We start from the raw sequence: 20,719 nt of genomic DNA, 5'->3' as shown, positions 1-20,719 counted from the left end.
ATGCATGATAAAACTTTAAACAAAGGTTATGATTTATAAATCTTGGGTCAGGTCAGCTGCACCATGCAGTCACCCTGGCATGACCATCACACCTGAAGGACAATACATGCATCAGCAAACAGAATTGCAGGGATACCAAGAAGCCCCCCATGATTTCATGTCCTGGCCTTTACTGCCATAGTGATGGCCTGGGATTTAAGACCCAGCACACTGTGCACCGGCTATTAGAAGTCATTAATACGTTGAGCTCTAGCTGTACAGATATGTTTAGCAATTGAATGATCTCAGAACTCTGTTCTTTATGTCTGCCATCACTGAAACAGAACAGACTTTTCTGTTGTTTTCTGATGCGTGCATGTGACTAGAAGACATTCAGACCCTGAGGTTCATGGAACCTGACCTTTTTGGCAGGGTGGTTTAATTATTGGTTTTCATTGCTGACTTTAAAAAAAAAATCTATTTGGAGGTTTATGGCCCTTTTCTGACCCATCGTAAAGATTTTATCATTTCTAATAAATGTCTTATAAATCAGTTTAAATTGCCTAAGCAGCAGTATTTGAAGAGTGTCCTTCGCTCCCCTACTGTCATCATGACTCCAACACAGTGGCCGATAAATCTCTCCCCAGACCCTTGGCCTGATGCTTCAGTCAACATCCCAATCTGCATGTGATCTTTGCCATTCTTTGCCTTTTTCTTATTTGTTTGTGTTTACTTTAACATCTCCAGAACATTGTTTTCTTTTCTTATTGGTTAAAAAAGATAAGAAAGGGAATGATGTTAGCAAGGATGGTGCAATGAGGACTTCAGAAAATCCTGTCCCCATAAAAGCCATGAAAACAGTCAACAGTTGTGAAAATCAACTTTTTAAGAGCTTGAAATTACTCAAAGACTCGCAACATTGGGAGTATTTATTTATTACATAAATCAGTGCAATAGAATTGAGAGTTCAGAAATAAATCCTTGTACCTATGCTCAATTGATTTTCAACAAAGATGCCAGAACAATTTAATGGACGAATATGAACTCAAAATAGATCAAAGTTCTAAATGTAATAGCTAAAACTATAAAACTCTTAGAAGAAAACATAGATGTAAACCTTTATGACCTTAAATTACACAATGGTTTCTTGGCTGTGACATCAAAAGCACACACAACCAAAGCAAAAATAGGAAATTGGACTTTATCAAAATTAAACACTTTTGTTCTTCAAAAGATACCATCAAGAAAGTGAAAAGACAACCCACAGAATGGGGAGAAAAATACTTGCAAAACATGTATCTGATAAGATCTAGAATATATAATCTCTTATAATTCAACAATAGAAAAAGAAGTAACCCAGTTTTTTAAATGAGCGAAGAACATGAACAGACATTTCTTCAAAGATGATATGCTGGGATGTCTGGGTGGCTCAGTTGGTTAAGCATCCACCTTATGATTTCAGCTCAGGTCATAATTTCAGGGTTGCAAGATTGAGCCCCCTGTATCAGGCTCCGTGCTGGGCATGCAACCTGCTTAAGATTCTCTCTCCCTCCCCCACCCCCACCGCTCTAAACAAACAAACAAACAAACAAACAGATAACATGCAAATGGCCAATAAGCACACGAAAGAATGCACTACGTCCGTCATTCATTATTAGAGAAATGCAAATCAAAAGCACAATTAAATACCACTTCACATCTACTAGGATGGCTGTAATAACAAAAGATGGACAGTGAAAAACGTTGGTGAACATGTGGAGAAGTTGGAACTCTCATACATCCCTAGTGGACATGTCAATGGTGTTGCCATTTTAAAAAATTTTGGCAGTTCCTCACAAAGTTAAACATAGAATTATCATTGACCTAGTAGTTCTACTCCCCCATGTATACCTAGGAGAATTGAAACTTGTGTTACATAAAAACTTGTACACAAATGTTCATAGTGGCATTATTCATAATAGCCAACAGGTAGAAAAAAACCCACATGTCCATCAACTGATGAGTGATTAAATAGCAGTATATCCATAAAATGGAGTATTATTCAGCCTCATAAAAGAACGAAATTTTAATACATGCTACAGTGTGGTGAACTTTGAAAACATGCTGCTAAGTGACAGAAGCCAGTCACAAAAGGCCACGTGTTATATGATTCCGTTCATTTGAAATTTCCAGAAAAGGCAAATGAACAGAAACTAACTCTGTGGTTCCCAGAGGCTAGCAGGTGGGACAAATGGGTATGGGATTTCTTTTTTGGGTGATGAAAAGATTCTGGAAATAGCAGTGATGGTTGCAGAACTTTGTGAGTATAGTAAAAACCACTGAATTGTATTAAAAGGGTGAATTTTATTGTGTGTAAATTATGTTCAAGATTAACTTCCAGATGTCAATCCAGATAGAATGAATGAAATATATCACTTCCTGGCCCTTTGGCTAAGATTGAGTGTAGAATAAATGAAATATTTCCCACACAAAGAAGACCCCATTAACTCAGGAGTAAAATGATTCTTTTTAATAAAGTAAGAAGAAACAACTCACCAAAAACAGTATCAATTTGTTCTAGAATAGCAATTTTATTAGTGAGAGTCCAGGGAAGGGCACCGTCCCTGATATCAATATCTTCCTCATTCTTTCTTCATTTTCTAAAACTTCTTCAAAATTTACCATGTTCCTTCTAGTTCAGTTTAACTCTAACAGGACAACTAGTTCAAGTTAATTCTTTATGACACTGAAGCCACAAACAAGGATAAAGCAAATATCAACTCCAGTACTAACTCAGACTGATTGGTAAGTGGCTACATGGAACACTGTTTAGAAGAATTCTGAGGCTATATCCAGGCAAGGCAGAAAAAAAAAAGTAGAAATTAATTAAGAATATCTGTCTTGAGCTTGGCAATGTTAGTAGAGGTGGGCAACATTTGAGCTCATTCTCTGATCTGGAAAAATTCATTATTCTGCTGTGACTGCAAAATCAGGTCGATAAATCTGGGTGGGTTGTAATGCGGATTAATAGGCACACTTACACAGCATGGCCTGAAAAGAAATTTGAGGTCTCTAGTTTACATGCAAAATCCCAATATTTTGAAATAGCCAACACTTATGGCTGAGATAGCAAGATCTCTCAATAAATAGCACCAACTTTCATACTGTATACTATCAAGATATTTTAAATAATATATTTTTATAGTATGTGCTCTCAAGTGTTCTTAATATGAGAGCATTAGCACAGGCTTATAATAAAATCTGATATAGTGAGAGATTATATCAGGAGAGATTTTTTTTAAGTTTTTATTTAAATTCCAGGTAGTTAACCTAGTGTAATATTTGTTTCAGGTATACAATATAGTGATTCAACACTTCTGTACATCACCTGGGGCTCATTACAGCAAGTGTCCTCCATCATCCCCATCACCTCTCTCCCCCATTCCCCCAGCCACCTCCCCTCTGGTAACCCTCAGTTTGTTCTTTATTAAGAGTCTGTTTCTTGGTTTGCCTCTTGCTCTTTTTTTCCCCCCTTTGCTCATTTGTTTTGTTTCTTAAATTCCACATAGGAGTGTGCATTCATATATGTTTGTCTTTCTCTGGTTGATTTATTTCACTTAGCATAATACTCTAGCTCCAAGAGAGATTTTTTTTTTTTTTTATGGCAGTCACTGAAAAATCAAGATAATCACCAGTAGATGGACTCTCTGCGCCTGCAGCTGCACACATTTACTTAACTTTGAGTTTTACCTCCAAGTGAAACTGTCTCCTGACCTCCTCTACATGCTACAGTACCCAGTCCTTTCTTTGATAGATAGGTGTCAAAAGGGGGCTCCTGGGTGGCTCGGTCCGCTAAGCATCCAGCTCTTGATTTCGGCTCAGGTCATGATCTCAGGGTCGTGGGATCGAGCCTTGCGTTGGGCTGCACACTCAGCAGAAGTCAGCTTGAGATTCTCTCTCTCTCTTCCTCTGCCCCTCCCCCCCAAATAAATAAATAATTCTTTTTTTTTAAAGGTGTCTAAATAATGAGTCCTATTTCTCTGGCAGATATTGTAAATCTTTGCTTCTCAAATGTCCCCAGACCAGCAGCAGCAGCATCCCCTGGAACTTCTCAGAAATGCAATCCGTTAGAATTGCAGCATCACCCCAGACCTACGTGGGGCAGCTCAAGGGTGGGCTCAGCAATCTGTTTGCGCAGGGCCCCCAGGTGACTCTGGGCTCAAGTTTGAGAGCCACTTCTGTGAGTTGTTTCCTTCCAGAAGTGGGAAAGGCAGTAGGGAGGGGGAGAATTGAGCCTGCAGGGCAGCAGGGTTGGCCCAGGATGGGAAACTCCAGCGGACACAGCGAGGAGTTGTTTATTTCCTCTGCTTGCCCCATGTGCCAACTCTCTACTTCTTCAGAAAAGGTTTGAAATACTCTCAGGAGCTCCCCTTGTCACCATGCCCACCCCACTACCAGCCTGCTTCGAGTCCCTTTATGGGGACAGTAGAAGAAAGCAGGAAATGAGGATGGCACTTATATATTCCCTCATGTCACAGAGAAGCTGCCCTTTCTGTTTAAAAAAGAGTTGTCCTCAAGAGCCCCGGCCTAGTGCTTCCAAACCCAGGAGGCCCCACAGCTAGGAAATGCATGTGAAGCACTTAGAACAGCACCTGCTTCATAGTGAGAGTTCACTCTGTGTAGGGAATGATGGTGATCGTGGCAGTGAGAGCAAGGGCCAGATTTCCCCACAGGGGTGCCTGGGTTGGCATCTAGAAGCAGTTGCTATTTGTACTGGGTAGGTGGTCGCTATGTTGAAAGACTACCCACTGGAGACAGATGTTGATCTTGAAACCCTTGGCAGGCCAGCGAGGCTCCCTGAAGACAGCGCCCTAACTGTGAGGCTGGCCATCAGCTGAGGCTCCTCTGGCCCGTCAGGACTCACCACAAAGCCCAGGGGCCTGGCTGGGGTTGGCGTTTGGGGTGATGAGCATGGGAGGAGGGGCTGAAGAAGATCAAGCAAAGCAAGGAGGAATTTCAGAGCCTTTCTAGCAAGAGTTCGGTGTTGGGGAGCCTAAAATGCAAGGAGTGGGGAGGTGGTCCCAGGATGGAATGCAGCCGGTGAGATGCTGGCCACGAATGTGGGAACCTCTGAGCGTGCGTGAGAGTGCAGGTCCCACAGGCAGTGGGTCTCCAGGACACGTAGGCAGATCGGGACTGCTATAGGAAGCTACTGACCGGAGTCAGATTCCGAAGGCTCAGGTTACAGTTCTTGCTTCCAGTCTGTTTTGTTCTGTTCTTCATAGCAGCTTTGTTTTATATCCTGGTGTAGCCAGCAGAGCACCACGTATCAGCGTCAGGAAGATAGGGGAAGGGGAGAGGAGCAAACAGAGGGCAAGGAATGGAGGAGGGGGTGGGGGATAAGAAGTGGTGAGTGCCCTGTCCTCCAAGTTTGCATATGCTTTTCCATTTAGTTATCAAAACTATGAGATTTCGTTGTGGAAGAGTCTAGAGGAGGAGAGTCTTATTCCTAATTTTAAAAATCAGCTGACAGTGAACTTCGTCTGCCTAGGTCCCAAGATCTGAGGCAACCAAATAAATTCAGTCTACTATAATGATGCAAACTGGATGCAGATCAAATCCCATGGGCATGAGCGGAGCTGTGGAAAGAGAAGGTTGAGTCCACCAAGGTATTCTGACTCCAGGAGAGGCATGCTGCTCCTCTGGGTTCTGAAGTTCTCAAACGCTCATGCATATCGGGGCCAGGAAGATGAATGCAGCATGCTAAATGGGCCTGGTATGAAATGATAATAGGCAACAGACACTTGGCTTCAGTGTCAGGGGGCAATAGGGAGTAGTGGGGAGTGCCCATGCCACCTTCTGAAGAGGCAGCCCCACGTAGCTCTAGCCTGTTGTAGTCGTGTGTCATGTGACCATGGTCTCAGTGTTGTGGGACCTTCTCATTTTTCACAAGAAGGCAGAGATCCCGTGTTTAGGCAACATTCGGTAGGCCATTGAAATGCATCAGCAGGCTGTATCTGCCCTTAGCTTCACTGGACCACAGTTGTGTATTTCCCTGAGTGGTGAACAGCAGGTTGATCCTTTCCCGGTGCTCCTTTCTCTTTCCAGGCCACTACATTTATGTGGACACCTCCTTTGCCAAGCAGGGGGAAAAAGCTGTGCTGCTAAGTTCTGACCTACAGGCTGAGGAATGGAGCTGTCTCCGACTGGTCTACCAGATAACCACGTCTCCAGGGTCATCAGACACCAGCCGGCTGAACCTCTATGTGAGATTTGAAGATGAAAGTTTTGATCGCTTGCTTTGGTCTGCTAAGGAACCTTCAGACAGCTGGCTCATAGCCAGCTTGGATTTACAAAACAGTTCCAAGAAATTCAAGGTAGGTAAACTGTAGGCGCCTGACTTATCATATAGCATTATGCGACTCTGAGATCGTATGAAAATTTCTGCCACTAAAGTTACTGATCTCCTGTGTTAGGATGTGCTGCTTTATAAGAGATGTGTCCCAGAAGAATAGTCGTAATTAATAATTAGTAAGTTAATATTGTGTTTATTCTTTAGAAGAGCTTCTTCCCGGATTTCTTTCTCGTCTATTTAAATGGGACTTCTGTGAGAATCTAAATGGAGCCTAAACCAACCTCTTTGATGGAAATTTATTTTCTAATGGGCTTTAGGGAACATTCTCATTTCTAATCATTTTGTTTCCTCTTTCTCAGTTGTGTATAGTATCTCCCTAATGATCTGTTTGCTACAAATATTGAACAAAACATTCACTATCATTAAAGGAAAAGTGGAGCTACTTTGAAGAGGGAAAGATACATAAAGGATATGTTCTGAGTCCTTTTCAAAGTTGGAGGTTGTTGCATCAGAAGTGTTGGAAGAGGAAGGTCGACATTGTAACATAAAGCTGGATGTTGTTTGGAGCAGGGAAGGAGACACAAAGCGTGACATGTAGTGAGACTGTGTCGTGGAGGAAAGGATGGGGCCTTCACGAACACGTTCTCCATTCCTAATTCCCTATCCCATTTGTCTCCCTCAAAAAGTGCTGAAATGCTGTCTACTCCTCTCCCCATCCCATCAGGCAGGAGGGAGGGCTGAGGGAAGGAGCACTGAGGTCCGAGCTCTCTGGTTCATACTGTCTGCCCAGTAGTAGAGCACATCCTAAATCTCCCAGCATAGTTGCCAAAGACTGGGCTGAAGTCACATAAAGAGAAGCAAATAATTCCAGAAACAGGAGCAAAGATGAACCACAGCAGAGCTTGAAATCAGCCGTGTAAATTGTCATGCTCCCCTCGGTTCTTTATGTAAAATTTTCCAAATTTGTTCAACAATACAGAAACTACAGGTTGATTTACGAGCCTCTTCCATCTCATGTGGAGTCTCCCAACGCTAAGTCAGATTGTGCTTCCCCCCTCCTCCTCCAAGGGTTTTTCCTGCTGAGGCCTCTGCCCTGAGTCCCTGACCGCTCTCAGAATGCATTTCCCCACGGGCACCAGCCACCCTCCCCATCCACAGCCAACCGGTGCCACCACAGGCGCTAGAGAAGGGGGTGGTTGGAATAGCACTTGAAGACAGTGGCCCCAAGCTTTTACTGGACCCATTTCTCACCTTGTACACACACAAACACACACACACACACACACACACACACACACACACACATTCTCTTCGAGCCCGTAGTGAGATTGGTATCCAGTAGCAATTAGCTGAGACAAGCAATCTCGCCTTGCTTTGAATTGCTGAACAGCTCCCGACTAGTCTGTGAAATTCTGATCCAGGGAAGCACGGTGTTTCCTTGGAGTTAGGGAAGCCTGACTCCCTTCTTTCTCCTGTGTCATGCAGATTTTAATAGAAGGTGTGCTTGGACAGGGAAACACGGCCAGCATCGCACTCTTTGAAATCAAGGTGACAACTGGCTACTGTATTGGTAAGTGGGTTTTGTCCTCACTGTATCTGAATGTGAATTGGGAATCTTCTTCTAAAATCTGTTGCCAGAGGGAACTGAACCAATCCTAAAGGCAAGGTGTTTTATGGAAGTCAGGGCATGATGCACCCTAGCTTACATGCTTCTCGAGGTTCACTTGAATGGTGTATGTTGCTCCCGTCTGTAAGCGGAGGAAGGCTCTCTGGAGTCTGCCCGGACTGGCTGGGTTAAGGAAGGGAAAGGAGCAGCAGCAACTATAACCTGAGCTGCCACCTGAACCTCAACATATGCTAATAAAGATAATTTCCGGTTTGCTGTGAGCTCTGCTTCAGCCAAAAAAGCAGGCTTCGTATTCCCTTCTTTGCTCGTTTTACTCCATTTCTCTCTGATACACCTTGGCCCCTTCTGTGCCCTGTGGCCGCTCAGCTTCTATTTGTCTGCCGTTGGTGCTATTTCTCTGTAAGATTGGCACTCCTGGAGGCCAGGGCAGGCTGGCGGGGTGCAGGGAGGAGGAGCACAGGACATTGGTCAGCACTAAACACCAGGGATGCATTTGAGCTGCGGTTTCAGGAAGCAGGGGAATTCGGTGAAGTGCAGGTCCAGGGGAGGAGGGGAAGAACTCTCTGTGGGCAGAGCCCAGGGCAGAGGAAGCACAGGGTGTTCTCAGGCACCGGCCAGAAGCTGAGGAGGGTGTTTCAAGTGCGAATCAGGACCCAAGCGAGGCTTCGGGAAGAGTCTGGGTCCCGGCTGAAGAGGGTGGATGCTTCCGTGGTTGGCAGGTGTTCAAAGCTCCCAGTCAGCGGAGGCGGGGGGGGGGGGGTGCCTGCGGCCGTGTCCTCACATGGTGACTCTGGCGGCCCCATGGGGGACTTGGAAACGAGGAAAATAAATACGTAGGAGAGGAAAACCCCCAGCAAGTGGTTGTAACCTTACAGATCAGACATAACGAAGGCCCAGCGCTGGGCTCTAATAGGGAGAAGGTGGGAGACTGCGAGATTTTTCAGCATTGACGGCCCTTTGGAGGTTGAATGGCTGTGGAGAGGAAGAGGAAGGAGAGTCAAAGACAATTCTGAATAAAAAAGAGCCTTTGCTAATTCCCTGACTCTCACTTCTCTGTTTTGACCTTCCACGGATGATACGAAGGCAAGTGAAGGAAAGCACGAGGGAAGAAAACGTGACCATGTTCTGAGACCCATGCGCCCCCTGGTAGTTCCCTCCCGCCGGCAGGTGCGCCTCGGACAGCCCACCCACCAGTCCGACGGGCCTGCTGCAGCGCCACCTGCTGGCTCCTCAACTCCCCGCGCCCCGCAGCCTCCGTTTCTCCACCTGCAAAATGGATATAAAATGCTTCCCTCGTAGGAATAATGCGGGGACTGATGAGATCATAGGTATGAAAGTGACTGGCCCAGCCCTGGGCACTTTAAAAATGTAAATTTCCTCTCTTCACATCACTCCGTGGCTTCTGGTTTGTTTAAAAAAAAAAAAAACAAAAGGAGTGCCAATACTTTCATCTTGTTGAGATGCCTGATCCCACGGTCCCCTTGCCTTCCTTTCTGTGCTCTCCCTTTGCTTGTCTCCTCATCTGTAAAATGAGGTTAATAATAGTACCTACCTCGTGGGACCGTGTCGAGGACTGAGTAAGTTAATTCAGTTAAAGTGCTTAGAATAGTACCTGGCACGTTCAGAACTATTTTGCTTTCTATTTTATTCTTCAGCAGGCTTTGGCACGGAACAGGGGGTATTGCTTGGCAGACACTGCAGTGGAAGAGTTGCAGAGAAAAACCTTAAAGTTTTTCAGTGATTGCTAATGTAAAAACACATTGATAACTATATCAATCAGGGTCCTGGCAGGAGGAAGAAGACTCATTGGGGAGCTACAAAGTTGTGGGTGGGTGAAGGAAACCAGCAAAAGCACAGGTGGTAATCCAGAGCGATGGTTCATCAGCCACGAGGGCGGGGGGGGGGGCGGCACTGGAGCCTGGAGCCAATGGCTGTGTGGGGAGGGCTCCCCGATAGGACCTGTGTCCTCAGAAGAGGGACACAGCCAACCCATGGCAACCTGGCAGGAAAGGAGCTGGAGGCTTGTTCTCCTCCTACTTTCCATTGGTGGAATCGGAGGCCAGTGACACAGTCCATACAGGTCTACCGCTGGAGTGAAAAAACGGTGGGGGTGGGGTCTGGAGGGGTAATGGGAGACGGCCAGGACAATCAGACTTCATATTTGTAGTTGATGATTATGGGGGTCAATACAAGCTCACTGTTTGTGAGCTTCTCATTCCCACTAGAGGAGTCTGTTGACTGGGAACAATTTATCTGTGCAAACATGTGTCATTGCTACTAAATGGCGGAGGGTAGGAGGTGAAGTCTCTTTATTTTGTCTCCCTTCTCCACTGAGGAGCTGCAGAAGGACCCAGAGCCTAGGCTCTGCCTCCCCTGCCTATTCTGTTTCTTGTTAATAAGAAAAGCAGAGGCTGTTAGCACCTGGGAAACATGTCCTTTAGCCCTGGGTATCTCGTCTACCATCAGGAGAGAAGGGGATGGGGATATGGGCTACCAGAAGGGTGGCAGACACAATTTCTGGAGCTAAGAGGATGGTCCCAAGTAGGGCTTTGAAGCAGAGGTGGCTGAGGCACCAGGCACTAACCACACACCTGGCTCTGTGTGGGGACAGTCCTGTGCGGTGGGAACGTTCCCCTCATTTCACAGATGAAGGCACAAGCCCAGGAGAGAATCATGCTGCAATTCACATGGCTAGTCAGTGGCGGGGCCATCATCCAAAGAAGCAAGGATGAATTACACTTTCCAGCATTGTCCAGGGATCCTGGTACAAAGCTTCCAGTGGTCAAGGGGAATGAGAAACATACCTGAATACGGAAGAGCAAACCCCGCAGTGAGTAGGGGTATATACCTAGGTGTGATCATGTCTCCACAAAGTGCATTTTCGTTTCTCTTCTGCCAGAATGTGACTTTGAAGAAAATCATCTCTGTGGCTTTGTGAACCACTGGAACCCCAACGTGAACTGGTTTGTTGGAGGAGGAAACATTCGGAACTCTCCTTCCATTCTCCCGCAGGATCACACCTTCAAGAGTGAACTGGGTAAGCTGGGGACAGATGGAGTCCTTTTCCCGGGGGAAGTGTTTCCACCTTCCCCTTCTGCCCCCTCCATTGACCTAACTGAGGCCCTGTCAACAGAGAAGGGAGACAGGAGAGTGAGTAGGGACCCGGAGGCCTGGTGGAAGAGCAGGAAGGCCAGGCCAGGCCGTGGGTTTGAGACGGACCGCGGACAGGAGCTCTGTAACTAAGGACAAGGCCACCCAGTTAAAGGCTTTTCTTCACCTGTGACCTGGTCTTGCTCTTTTCACATTTCCATATTATGCTTTACTTTCTTATCGTTTTGTTGTTCTGTATTTCTTATCCCTAAAGGCAGGGCGGGAATAATCCTAGGTTGCTTTTTACTAAAAATAGATCAAGTGACGGGAACCAGTCCTTAAGAACTTCCCAAGTGGCCCTGAGGTGAGCCCCAATTCCCAGTGGTGAATCCTGAAAGCAACAGGGTCACCTACCGGCCAAGGGGGCTGGACTCTGCAGGGAAATGGAAAGGAGAGAGGTTCTTGGGGATGAGTCCGCTCTAAGGAGCATGTTTCCACAGATGGGAGACATGGGCAAAGGCTTACTTCCCAAGGATTATGACAGTCTTCACCTGGGCCCTGGGAAGCTTCCAGGGTCTCCCCATAGTTGCAAGATGCTCCAGTCCTCAACCCCAAGGGCTTGTTGACTAGCGAGAAGATTCTGGTAACTGACTTTCCATCAAGAGCAAGAATAGGAATTTTGGTTCTGCTGCAAACAGTCCTTTTTCCTAGTTTGATCTGCTGCCATGTTGATACTGAGGTCATCTGCTCAGTCCTAATAAATTGTTGACAAGGACAATGTGTCCCCAAGCCTGAAGACTTGGCAACTTTTTATGGTTCTTTACATTGTTCCTCATTCATGGTAGTTTCTTTTCATGTGAATATTTGTAACCTTGTCTCTGACTCTTTTTTTAAAGTGCCCATCCTGCAGCTTATCTTGGCTCTGGACAGTCTCCATCCTGAGACTGGTCCTAGTATATCCAGACTCTCACACTCAATTTTCTAAAGGGGCCAGGCAGATGTTATAAAGTGACATGTGGGCTGGGAGAGAAGTGTGGCAAACTAGGGAGCACAGACCCCATACAAAGCTCTAATTAATTGCTGCTATGTGAGAATGCAGGTCCAGTGGGCAGATCTTTTGATTTCATAAGATAATCAGGAAGGCAGGGGTTTTATGTGAAATTTCCCTAATTTTTTAAAGTTGGTAAATATTTTATTTTTTTAAAAAAGATGTTATTTATTTGTTTGAGAGAGAGAGAGCACACACACACACACGCATGAGCACAAGCAGGGGGAGTGGCAGAGAGAGAGAGGGAGAAGCAGACTCCCCGCTGAGCAGTGAGCCCAACTTGAGCTCTATCCCAGGACCCTGGGGTCATGACCTGAGCCAAAGGCAGATGCTTAACCTACTGAGCCACCCATGTGCCCTGGTAAATATTTTCTTTAAAAACACTGCATGGGCCAACAAAACACATCTTCAGGTCAGGCCCAGTTAGCCAGCTTCTATTTTGCAAACTTCATTTTATGTGTTCCTTTTCTTTTTCAACATGTCCAGGCTTCTTACAACAAAATGTTGATAAGTAACCATATAATAAAAGGTTGGCGTCTCCTGGGCTGACCTGTTTGAGACAAATCCAACTTTGGATCTAGCATTTTCATTCATTTGACCCTGTATTGGGTCTGGTTGGGAAAACAACAATAAAATGGCACATTCCCTATGGTCCTTGCCCAGGTTCAAAGAACATACATTCAAGAAAGGGAAAAGGATTTCTATCACACATGGATGTAAGACAAGGTAGCATGTGTCAAGTGCTCTAAGAGTGGTCCCTCCATTTCTATCAAAAAAAGAAGAGTGCTGGGTATTCAGATACAAGAGAGATCATGTAACTGCTTGGACGTTCTAGAAGACATGATGATGAAAGAAGTCAACTGCGTTGAGGGATGGTTATAACTTTGACAGGCAGAGACAGGAGAGGGCCGGAGCAGTGATACATGGTAGCAATCACAAGGGGTGCCAGAGGGAGAGAGATGATTGGGAAAGCAGTGTAAGGGCAACTTCTAAAAGGCCTCAAAGGCCAGGAAAGAGATTTTAACTTTACTCTGTTGACAACAGGAGGCCATTGGAGGTCTTTGAGCAAGGAGAGATGCAATCACAGCAGTGAATTTAGTTGGGTTAGCCAGACAGTGACTATCTCAGTAAACAGAGGACCAAATAGTAGAACAAGAGAATTAAAAACACCCCAAAATGATTTCTTTAGGTACATCTAAGGTCACTTACATAAATAATTGAGATTAGAAAAAGACAAAACATTTTCACTTCCATCTTCTAAAAGTAAGGGTTAGCACTTTGGGAAATGACAAAAGATTGGAGTTTCTCTCTCTCTCTCTCTCTCTCTCTCTCTATTCTATCTCTCTCTCTATATATATATACACATGTATATATGTATCTCCATATTTTGGCCCTACAGACAGAGAGCCCATCTCCACTGTGGCCATTGTAGGAAGCACTGTAAGTGTCATGCGTGGAGTGGGTGATAACCTAGCGTGACAGATTAGTCCATGAATCTGCATGAGTATTTTAAATAACAACTGGGTTCATTCAAAACAACAAAATGTGGGGGCACTTGGGTGGCTCAGTTGGTTAAGCGTCTGCCTTCGGCTCAGGTCATGATCCCAGGGTCCTGGGATCGAGCCCCACATCGGGCTCCCTGCTCCGCGGGGAGTCTGCTTGTCCCTCTCCCTCTGCCTCTCTGTGCTGTCTCTTCTCTCTCCCAAATGAATAAAGTATTTAAAAAAAAAACGTTACCAACTCTTGAAAGCTTTGTTTCAAGGAATAGGACAACTTACATAACATTCTGCCGTATCTTAAGAACATAGTACAGGGAGTAGAGAGAATCTTGAAAGACTAATACCTTAAAATTGTATTAATCTCTGGTGTCATTATCACAGGTGTCCAAACTTAAATGTGGGGAAGTGTTGGAGAAGTTTCCCCAAATCACTTAAAAATTAGTTCTAGAGTCAGATCCTCTGAGTAACCAATATCATGATTTAATGACTATGTGTTCAGTGCATCATTTTTCTTTCTTTTTTAAAAAGATGTTCTTTTTTAAGTAATCTCTACACCCAACGTGGGGCTTGAACTCACGACCCCAAGAGCAAGAGTCACATGCTGCACTGACTGAGCCCACCAGGCTCCCATATCATTTTTTATCCTCAATGATTAATGAGGACCAGTTGGCTAAGGAGAACACATATTTCCGGGGAGAGGCAACAGATTTGTGTCCTACTGACAGATCATCCATCTGACTGTGTCACTTGAATGTCATCCATCCTCTGAGGAGTGCATCAGCCCTAGACCTTCCTCACCCTCATTTGTGACCATGGAACATTCTGCCCACATCTGTGTCAACAAGGGGCAGGGACAGAGAAAGAGGACCAGGCTAGGAGTTCAACACTTGTGCTCCAGGCCAAGTTATCCAAGTGCCAGATTGCCTTGGGCAATCCCTCGACTTCTCAGGGTCTCCACTGACCTGTTTGCAAATGAAGAATTTGAATTCCATAATCTCTAAGATGTCTTTGAGTTCTAGTGTTTTACTCCTAATGCTGTACATCAAAATCTCCAAATTCACCAGTCATTGTAACTGGGGGGGAAAGTAAACTGGGGAAACCCTAACTAAAGAAAGCTAAACAGACTTCTTTATTTCAGACTTCTCAGTGCCTTTAATACAAGTTCTATGTTAATGTATATTATGGCATTTCACAAATTATCCAAATGCCAAAATGCTCTGTAAACATGCAGAATGATGCATGACTAACAGAGATGTGAAATAAAAGATAGGGGACCACAGAAAAGTGAAAGATCACCTTGGTTTGGGGGCTCAGGGAAAGCTTTCTAGAAGAAGTCATCTCAGAACTGGAATTTGGCTGGGTGGATAAGAAGTACAGCGTATGCACATGTATGCAGGCCTGAGGGTGGAGACTTCATTCTGCGGTTGGAGAGTATTTGAGAATGCCTAGATATAAGATGATGGCAGAGTAGCGCTAGACCTAGGCTATGTTCCTGCTCATAGCCAGAAGCCTACTCACTTCTCCCAGCTCTCTGCTGTTTCTCTCCAATTCCTCTTGAACTTTTACACTGATGTTTTGGCCAGTTGTAGCCAGACAACCGTCTCCTCCTCACCCAGTGCACGTGTATACACGCGCGTGCACAAACACACTCTCACACTCCTCCCACGTGGACTCCTATATAAGACTTCTTCCTATAGGAGATGGGGCTAAAACAGATGAGTTCTAGAGATTCTCAGATATTTTCCTTGAAAAGCCCATAGGAGTCAGAGTTTTGACCAGAATCGCTCTTGGGGGAACAAAAAAAAAAAACACAAAAAATCCTCCGGGGCTCTGAATAAGAGAAGGATTGCCTTTCTTTGTACATTTGCCTTCTGCTGGGTGTATTGATTTTTCCTGAGCTCTATCAATCTGGGTGGCAAAGTAAAGATTAAATGGTTCAGATGTCTGCCCACGGCAGCAGATTTTGCTCAAAAAAAAAAAAAAAAATCTCCTGGGGCCGCCGGGGCGCTTTCTGTTAAGCGGCTGCCTTCGGCTCAGGTCATAATCCCAGGGTCCTGGGATCGAGCCCCACATCGGGCTCCCTGCTCGGCGGGGAGCCTGCTTCTCCCTGTCCCTCTGCCTGCCTCTCTGCCTACTTGTTCTCTCTCTGTATCTCTCTGCCAAATAAATAAATAAAATCTTTAAAAAAATTTCATCTCATGTTCATTCATATACTGGAAGCAGCTTATGCCTTTGCTTTCGGGAAAAAACCAGGGAGGTGAATGGCGGGGCGAGCAAAGCCATGTGTCTACTTAGAGATACGAACGAGGTTGAGGGATGTCTTCCCTGGAGGGCTCTGGCCTTTGTGTCATAGAAGAAGGAAGAGTGAAGGTGGTGTCTGAAAATGCGATGCGTATATGAATTTTCCTGCTTTTGGCCGTGTATTTTTAACAGTTAACCCCAAACCATGAGTCAGGTTTTTCAAATGAGCACTTTGTCTCCAAATGTTTGTCTCAGGGTGGAAATGGCTAATAATGCAGTCAGAACTCTTGTGGGACATCTTGGGAATATTGGAGGGGATGGGATATTATCCTGCTTTTTGTCACCCAATTCTGATTTGTCATGTATGGATCTTTTTTCTCTGTTAATATTTTATGAAGTGAAACAAAAATCTTTCAGGAGGTAACTTACTGATAACGCAGATCATTACTGTTTCCTACCTGCCTTGGTCCAAAGAAGATAATTACTGGGAAAATAAGGAGGGAAATCAGTTTCTTTGCTGAGATCTTAAAAATCGTATGTGCTTAGGGTGCCATTCAGGGACCCGAGCAAGGTTTCAAAACCTAAATTAAGATCAGAATGATTTTATTCCCTCCAAGGCCATGAGGTGGATGGAGCATAATATTTCCATAATTCGTGGCCCTCTTTTCTCCTTTCCGTTCAGACTGAGCTCAAGCATCCTCTTAACAGCACTGTTCATTTACTTGCTGCATTGATCCATTTGGTTCCTTGCATACGCTCTCAGTAGGGAAGCAACTTTATTAATTTTCTCACCATCCCCTTTGTGCAGGCTCTGTCATTCACCTTTCCTTGTCCTTGGATGACTTACCTTAGCTTTCTGGGCACTTTCAAGTATGAACTAATAGCCTCCTTTTCAGGGGTTCAGTTCAGTCCAGTCAAAACTCCAGCATCTCATCCGATTCAAATCTCCCCCAGACCAAAGCATGGTAGAGCCATAAAGAGAAGGGTTTGGGCTTTATTTCTCTTGATACTTGCTTGGCTTTCCCCTTCTTCTTCTCCCACTCCCTGTGCTGCTACTGGTTCCTCCAGGGTTGGAAGGAGGTGTAACAGTGGAACAGAAAAGGAAGGGAAGGGGACAAAGGATTTTATGTGACCAATGCTGTTGAAGCTGGAGTTCATGGCCTTTATACTGCAGGTGGCCACATGCTGCCCATTTCTCTCACTGCCAGTGGGGAACCCCACCTCACTACTCCCAGACAGGGATGATGCACTCTCCGGCTGGCCATCTATGAGTCCCCTTTAGCACCTAGAAGCAATGCCACACCACGCCAGCCCCTGTTGGAGTTACCACCTGCATGCAGTTGTTTTGAGAAGAGTCCTTTCAAGACATTCTAGCCCCTTCTGAGTTGCCCACTTAGGCTAAGGGAAAACTCAAATCTTTGCCCCACCGAACTCCGGAAGTTACAACTTGCCGGCAACAAAATCCTTTCTCTCCACTCTGCCCCCACAGGTCCCTACAGACGTCTTGCTTCTAGATGTATACAGCCAAGAGCCAGGCACCAGCCTCTGTACCCCGCAAACCCCAGTTATCAGTGATTAAGTTCTCCCAAGAAACCTGAGCACCCTCCCCTCTTGAGGCCCAGGGCAATTGAAGAATTCAGGAATTTCTGCAAGCGTGGGTCAGGGTGAGGTTGGAGGGTGGTTTCCCTCCTCCACTCTCTCCACGCCTGGTTCCTTTAAGCCTCTTCTCTTGGATCAAAATAAGAAAGGGGAAGCTATCCCTTGCCCTCTCCTTGGGGTGGGGGGTGGGTGTCAAAAGAAAACCCACGACGGGTTAGCTCTGGGACACCTGTCTTCAAAGAGACTCTGTCTACGATCTCTCCGATCCTTTCTTTGGCCTTATATATTCAGGCTGGAGGGCAGAGGGGGGATCAGTCTGGTGGGGTTGGCTTAGACCTCGGGGTTGCCACAATGAAGTGTATGCTACAGGGATGGTCTGGTACCACAGAGTAGCGGTACTTGTCCCCCATCGCTTTGGGCACTGAATTCTTAGCAGAGATTAGGAGACATCCCACTTTGTGCTCATTTCTTACATTTCTGTCATCTCTGAAAGCTGTATAAAAAGACTAGAGCCTGACTCTACTATAGTGAAACTTACCCAAACCCTTAGAACTAAAGATCCACGAAGACGAGTGTTGGGTTCGTAGATGGTAGACGGGGCAAGCACGCATGGTGACCTCCCAATTTGGGTGCTGTCTCCTCATGGCAGCAACAGACCAGTGGGGTTTTCCAGCTGGCCTGTTTCATCAGACGGCACTTCCCCCCTCACCCAGGAGACAACATGACACGGATGTAGACGTCACAACTAGAACACAAGCACGGCAGACAAGGCCGAGTCCCAGCTGAGTCAAAGGATGCCTTGGCATCGGAGCCAAGCCGAGGGCCATTTTTGTGGAATGCGGGGTAGCCAGACTGTTTGAAAATAAAAGTCCAGGAACTGCCCTCAAAAGTTTTTTTTTCCTAATTCAAGGGAAAATGGCTGCCTAAAAGGGACCCCTGGTTGTACATGAACCTTTGAGCAAACCTACAGTGGGCCGCTACATAAAGGGAAGCAAGTAATCGTGCTGTCACTGCCGGCATGATCCCAGATGGGGCCTTTGGCTGGCATCACTGAGATTTTGATCTTTCGACAGAATTGGAAATTGTTTGTTTCTTCCCCTAGAAGCTGCAGCCTCTTCGTGTATAATCCAGAATTAGGGAAGGATAGACTGGCTCCATGAGTCTGCGTATGGCTAAGCAACAATGACCAGGGGACTCGTACTGAACTTCTCGATGTTTAATTGTATGGAGAACTCATGGCCCCTTCATAGACTCTTTCATTTACAGTTAAAAGTTTGAATACTTACAAATCTTTGTGGCCTGCAGGATCCCCCCAAAGATTTGGTTAATTATAGGATTGGTACATCTAGGGTCCACCAATACCTAGTTTCGTCCTACTGAAAAGATCAGATAAATTGCCTCTCCCAGGTATTCTGGAGGCCCTAGAACCCTGGGCCTCATTGAACTGGGCAGGAATATTCTCATAATACCAAGCACGAGAGACATAACTTCCCAAGAATTCCAGGCCCGCTTCTTCATTCCCCTTGGAAAGGTGCACAAAACGGTGCCTGCATTCACCCAAACATCTGCTCTTCTTCCTCAGCGTCGGTCATACCCAATGATACTGAGCCTGGGCTGGGTGTCGTTCCTCCAGCCTGGCGTCCTGGGGCAGACACCTGGTGATTTCTGAGTCATCCCCACCCCTTCAGCTGAGATGAGCCAGCTACCTTTTGTTTCCCAGTGAGAAACAATCTTACTCAGATTGTTGGTAAATAGTATCCGACTTTGGCAACAACTGAATGATGGGGGGCGGGGGGCGGCGGGCGGTAAGCAACTGAATGTGGTCTAGTCTAGTGACTCCAGAGGAGACTTGGTGTCAGCAGTCCTGGTCTCAGCACCAGCAGCCTCTCTGACTCACTGTGGGCACATCGCATTGTGTTTGCTGGATGGTTTTGGGATCAGAAATGTGACTTTGGCTCCCTTGTGCATGAGCTGTTAATGAAGCACTTTACTGGCAAATTCAGGGATTAAAATAGCATCCACACAGCGGGTGAGTAACTGGCCTTTAAAGAAGACTGTCAGATATCTGTCAACGGTGAGGAAGATGGGTTCCTAATGGGACGGGGTGTGAGACATTTCCGTAAGCCCAGTTGCCGTGCACTCCGCAAGTATTATGAATGACTCCAAGTGGATTGTGACGTCTTCTGGATTCACCGAGAATCTCCCAGATGTCTCGGAGGTGCTCCTCACCCTCGGTGGAGTGAGTTCCCCCTTTGTGGCTGCGTCAGTTTGGGTCCTCCAGGAAGAAGACCCTAAGCTTGGACTGGGTGAGAAAGAGATTTATCGGCCGTGAAGGATAAGGAGGAGAGAGCTGGAGTCACTGGGGCCCAGGTCAATGTATCTGTTAGGCATAGTAGCCACAGTGCCTAGGGGCCATGACATTTTTAGGGATCCATGAGAATGTTTTCATCTTATTTATTCTAAAATCGAAAGAAAAAAAATGAATGTGCTAATAACAAATAAAATAATCAGTCCAGCCTAAATTATGTTCATCTTTATACCAACACGGTCATAAAATAGAATGCTTAATATTTTTTAAGGAGGCATGGACCCACAACGGACAAAGGGCCTAGGGCCCACAAAAGTCGTAACGTGGCACTGGCTAGGGAGGGCCTCCGGCACGGCAGAGAAGGCTGACACCTGGGAGGGAAAGGCCAGGCTGCGGGGGGGAGGGGGTTGCCTGAAGAGCCCCTGTCAGGCGGAAGGGCCCCGCTCTGCTAATCCTGCTCTGCCTAGTCACCAGCTGAGAACAGCCCAGTGTACTTGCCCTTGGCACAAGCACCAGTGTGGGTCCAGAGGTGAGGCAGCTAGAAGCTGTCAGCCAGCCATGCTCCCTGCAGCAAGTTCACCTGAAGGGGGGTCAGATGCCACCTCCGTGGCCCCCACAATGAAGAACCAAGGAAACAAAATATTAGATCTCTCCTCTCCCCAGGCCCACCCCCCACACACATCTTGGAAAGGGATTCTGTTTCATTGGAAGACAGGTTACAAAGAGCTTCAACACTCCCTCTCTGCCTCTGACACAAGAGGTCTCGGTGAGCAAAGGGGTGTTACGGAGGCTGGCTGGTTGCATGTGTTCTCTATTAGTAAAGTATTCTGGGGGGGCTGCCTGCCCCTCTTCCCCCTGCAGTGCTCCTGTGGGTACTGGAGCTTGGGGGGCAGGGGGGAGGCATGGCTTTCCTTCTGGTTCAGAGTTTCTCTGATTCTGTTCAGTCTGACATTCTGATTCGTCTTTTAAAATCCCTTGCCAGAGTCAGCAAAGT

At 46.0% G+C, this 20,719-nt stretch overlaps 1 protein-coding gene across 2 annotated transcripts in view; it reads left to right on the top strand.

Moving 5' to 3' along the window:
• The window catches only part of MAMDC2 (MAM domain containing 2), a 137,632-nt gene that overhangs the window by 57,021 nt on the left and 59,892 nt on the right, over positions 1-20,719 (top strand). For both annotated transcript variants that reach the window (XM_025891665.2, XM_073878088.1), the window contains exons 3-5: positions 6,067-6,335; positions 7,799-7,883; positions 10,840-10,977. In XM_025891665.2, coding sequence (XP_025747450.1) covers positions 6,067-6,335; positions 7,799-7,883; positions 10,840-10,977 — 492 coding nt within the window. The remainder of the gene's footprint in view (positions 1-6,066; positions 6,336-7,798; positions 7,884-10,839; positions 10,978-20,719) is intronic.

This window comes from Callorhinus ursinus, unplaced genomic scaffold (assembly GCF_003265705.2).
Source record: "Callorhinus ursinus isolate GAN/ISIS: 27379988/994484 unplaced genomic scaffold, GSC_fseal_2.0 scaffold28, whole genome shotgun sequence".
Classification (NCBI taxonomy): Eukaryota; Metazoa; Chordata; class Mammalia; order Carnivora; family Otariidae; genus Callorhinus; species Callorhinus ursinus.
Note: the sequence above shows the minus strand (reverse complement) of the source record. Positions and strands in the feature narration are given on the sequence as shown.